Source organism: Furipterus horrens, unplaced genomic scaffold, assembly GCF_987537825.1.
Source record: "Furipterus horrens unplaced genomic scaffold, mFurHor1.1.pri manual_scaffold_8, whole genome shotgun sequence".
NCBI classification, from domain to species: Eukaryota; Metazoa; Chordata; class Mammalia; order Chiroptera; family Furipteridae; genus Furipterus; species Furipterus horrens.
This window is the reverse complement of record NW_028327178.1, coordinates 73,789,493-73,793,832: the sequence shown is the minus strand read 5'-3', so window position 1 is coordinate 73,793,832 and position 4,340 is coordinate 73,789,493. Positions and strand designations below refer to the sequence as shown.

At 35.3% G+C, this 4,340-nt stretch overlaps 1 protein-coding gene across 1 annotated transcript; it reads left to right on the top strand.

The window, feature by feature from the left end:
• The first annotated feature begins 500 nt into the window (after positions 1-500).
• Positions 501-3,792, top strand: OTOR (otoraplin). The gene is made up of 4 exons (XM_090285197.1): positions 501-749; positions 1,105-1,244; positions 2,222-2,332; positions 3,147-3,792. Exons 1-4 carry the CDS (start codon positions 635-637, stop codon positions 3,168-3,170), a joined length of 390 nt encoding a protein of 129 aa, XP_090141323.1. The 5' UTR covers positions 501-634; the 3' UTR covers positions 3,171-3,792.
• The last annotated feature ends 548 nt before the right edge of the window (positions 3,793-4,340 follow it).

Sequence of the window (4,340 nt, the reverse complement as noted above, 5' to 3'; positions counted from 1 at the left end):
TCAGATAACGTAGGTGATGAAAAGGTTGTTTCATCTTTTCCCAACCCACCTATCCTTTTCTTATTAGCAGAGTTTGAATATGAGTCATGTTACAACCCATGTCTGCTCCAAGACAGAAATGATTTCTAAGAACCCTATCATGAATGAATTATAAACTTAAGCATTCTTTATTTACATGTTATAGAAATACAGACAATTAAATGGATAAGCTTAAATCAAAATCATTTCTACTAAAGGCATAGATCTCACACTTCAACTGTAGAGTTAGCACATTTTTGCTCATAAGCTGAAAGGACATGAGTGGTGAACTAAAACTTTTTAAAAAAAGATTTAAAATTCTTATAGTTCTTTCAACAATGCCCTGCTGATGCAATAAATCACAGCTAAAGTGGCTTCAATAATGGTGGGCCACTTGGAAATCATTTGTGTATAAAAAATACATAGGATTTGAGTCTTTTTGGAAAATCAGAAACTACATAGTCCTGGAACCCAGTAGCTGTTATGAAAGCAGAGGCACCATCCCATTGGCTGGGGGAATTTACCCAGATGTCTGGATTTCACATAAAAGACAGAAACCATTGAAGTCAGTTTCCACTTCCACTCAAAGGGGATAGTATAAACAGCAAAGAAGAATATGGCAAGACTATTGTTATTTTTCCTTTCAGGTCTTGTGGCCGTAGGCACCGTGCGTGGAATATTTATGGACAGACTCGCTTCCAAGAAGCTCTGTGCAGATGATGAGTGTGTCTGTAAGGACTTTTAAAATGCTTTTTATTATCTTTCTATTAAATATTTGAAAAACTGTTCACTACTAGCATAAAATATAATTATTATTTGAAACAAAACTTCTCTAATGTGTATGTGATTGGCATTGTTTCTTCTGGTCTGTGCCTTTAGAGTGTTATCATAGAAAATTCACTTGGCTAAGATTCTGTTGGAGACAACTTTAATGATTTGCATTTCTTACTCTGAACTGAGCAGGAGCTGTGAATGAGGTGGTATTAGTCACTCTGTTTTTCTAGTTTTCTGCCTTTTTACTGTTTTAAAATCCAGGGAGCCTAAAAGGTAGCCAGTCATTCAATGTTTTTTTTTTTCTTCTTCCAGATACTATTTCTCTGGCCAGAGCTCAAGAAGATTATAATGCTCCGGACTGTAGATTCATTAACGTTAAAAAAGGGCAGCAGATCTATGTTTACTCAAAGCTGGTAAAAGAAAATGAAGCTGGAGAATTTTGGGCAGGCAGTGTAAGATGAGACTATGAAAAATATACACACATCTTGACATATGTTGCTTATAATTTTTTTCCTATTACCTATCTTCAATGTATTTTAATGTTTAAAACTAGCTGTTATGAACAATGTAAAGATTGTAGATTCAAGTACAAATATTCATATATATTTGCTTTTCTTGCATTTTGAAGAAACAATGAAAATTTTACAACAAAACCAAATGTAGGTTTATGTGGTGTTTTGGCAAGAAAAATACATGGGAGCTTGAACATTTCAAAGAGTCTGAAACTTACTCAAAACTGTTTGAGCTGATTTGCCAAGTAAAGGCATATATGTTGGCAGCCAATCTACATTTCAGTATTTTAAAGGAAACTTTAGCCCCACTCTTTAATTCCAAAGTGTGCTCTTTCTTTATTTCTTTCTTTGTTCCTTTCTTTGTTTTCTTTCTCTCTTTCTTTCTTTCTTTCTTTCTTTTTTCTTTTTTAGTTAAAACGGTACGATGTAGAACGGGCCTTGGGGAAGGATAAAGCTGGACTGATTGACTGTTCTCATCTGAAAGGCCACAGTTAGATTCTCAAGTAATGAAGAACTAAATCTTAAATTCACTCAAGTATCTGTTCATTTAATTTTTAAAAACTGATAGATATGAGTCCTTTAAAATCAAAGTGCTGATTTACTTTTAAAAATTTATTGACTATGTATTTATGGTTCCCAAAAGATTTCAGGCAGCTCACAGGATTGCATAAAATAAAATGCTGAAGTAGTGAGACCACTGAGACTGGGCCACAGAAGAATAGGTACAGAATTTCTGTGGGTTGACTTAGGTGCTATAAGTGAACTTCAAATTTAGGTCTGAGCTTCCCAAATCCAGAGTGAAAAGTGAGACTTTGGCAGTTATGTTATTCTTATTAACAGCAAGGGGGATGCCTGAGGGTTTCTCAAAGATGACTCACATCAGCTTTCCCTTGACTGTTGTGCTTCTGGGTACTCAGGTGTACGGTGATGGCCATGAGGATGAGATGGGAACAGTGGGTTATTTCCCCAGAAATTTGGTTGAGGAGCAGCATGTGTACCAGGAAGCCACCAAGGAAGTCCCGACCACGGTAAGTGTTTCAGAGGTGGTCAGAGAAATATTCAGATCTTGAGTTAATGAAGGCTGGTGTTTAAAATGGATCATGTAATTTAGATGATATATGAAGCAAAGCCTCTAATTTCCAATGGTGACTTTTGAGACAGTGAAGTTTGGGAGAGCATTCATACCTACTATCAATGTTGAAAGAGTACCAAACTTTCTCCACAAACCCCCTCTGGTTTTAGATGAAAGTTATTCATGTCACAAAGAAAGAAACCAAAATAGTATCATCTGACTCACACTTATTTGATAAAGACTTGGGCTGGGAAAAAAATACCACTTATATTTAATAAAATCAAAACATTTGGAAAAATCTTTGAATGCTTTATTTTTTTGTGGTAGGTAAGACTGACTCCACTTATGTATGAAAAAAAAAAAGTACACTCTTTCCAATGTCTTAAGGTCATGTAAACCAAGGGCAGAAATAAAAAATCCCCTTTGAGCTACTTTGTAAGGTGGTTATTCTGAAACTATTCTACTGGAGCTAATTACTGTGCTAAATAACTTCAAAACATTGCCCAACCTCCATAAGTGTGACTCACTTGTCATTACTTCTTAACATTGAACTTGAATGTGTCAAATAACCATAAATTAAGAGTGTTTTTGAGAACCTTCATTTAAAATAAATTTTTACTTAAAGTGATAATTATGTCATAATCATTGGGATTTACTTATTTTAAATCCAGGTTAACCTTTGATTGCATATGATTTTAAATAAAGAACCTACCTCTGTTTCCTGGTCCTGCCTGTTCAGTTCAATCTCTTTCTTTTTTTTTTTTTTCCAGGATATTGACTTTTTCTGCGAGTAAGACATTAGACAAATCTGCAAATAGAAAGAAAATACCAAAATCAAGAATAACCACCACCCCTTCCCCACAATATGTTTCCCTTATTTCTGACTTTTGTCTCCAGGGTTTGTTACCTTACAGGAGAGCTGGGGTTTGGGGCCGAAACTGACAAAAGAGGAAGGAAGGGCTTCAACTCAGTCTCCTTTTCTGCTGGCCGGGTCATCGGTGCATCATTCGGCTCAAGAGGGTGATGGAAGAAGAGAATTATTTTTCAGTGTTCTCTTACAGAGGGATTTCTAAACAGTAATTCCTCCAAGCTCTTTGGTTCCCTGTATAAACTTGGTAGATCACACAGTTTTTCCCTTTGGACATGATGTTCTCTACTTATTTGTCTCTCTGGAAAATTGAAGCCATAGTATAGTGTACCTGAAGGGGCTGTATCATCAAAGAGTATTCTAGGATTGTTGTTACTTTTAATATTTGTTGGCTCTGGGATGTGAAGCTATTGGTGGATCAATGCTATTTGAAATCACAGATGTTTGGACTATGCTTTAAAATTTCTCTTTTTAAAAAGTCTCAGAAATTATTTCAATTGAACAATTTTACCCTCTAAATGATCAATTTACCTCTCTCCAAATTTTGAATCAGTTATGTGTATATATAGTGGAGATGGTACAGTTTATAAAATATTTTTAATGAAATAGTTTCCACTTATTATGTGCTATCATTTCAAGTGAAAAGACACAGGAAAAAAAAAAAAAGTCTGGGTTATTTTCTCTGCTTCCATTTCAACCTTGAATTTCCTCTTCCTGTGCAAATTCCCCCAGTCAAGGATGATGTGTGTTAAGAAAATCTGGTAAGGGATGCAGGTTTGGTGGTTCCAACGGACCCTAAGTTTTTCTATATTTAACTGGGAATCTGCTTTGATTTTGTATTACTAATGTAGTTCTTTTGATGTAGAATTGAGTTTTGTTTGTTTATAAGTAATTAAAATGCCTATACTAGATTCAAAAAATTAACAATTTCTGAGTTCATTAAAAATATATATATACAGTTTTACTTTGGGAAGAGGATGCTTGGGATTGGGGTTTGTTCCTCAGTTTTCTGTGGTCTGGTCATACCACAGCCTGCCGAGGAGCCCATTGAAGGCAAGTTGGAGACTTGGGCCCCAGGGTCATTTTTATCTGTGCC

What these genes read in the sequence shown, in the direction of transcription:
- OTOR (XM_090285197.1), top strand. Translation starts at nt 635, where the DNA reads ATGGCAAGACTATTGTTATTTTTCCTTTCAGGTCTTGTGGCCGTAGGC. An exon ending in TGCAGATGATGAGTGTGTCT is followed by an intron (nt 750 to 1,104) that starts GTAAGGACTTTT and finishes TTCTTCTTCCAG; the next exon opens with ATACTATTTCTCTGGCCAGA. An exon ending in GAGAATTTTGGGCAGGCAGT is followed by an intron (nt 1,245 to 2,221) that starts GTAAGATGAGAC and finishes CTGGGTACTCAG; the next exon opens with GTGTACGGTGATGGCCATGA.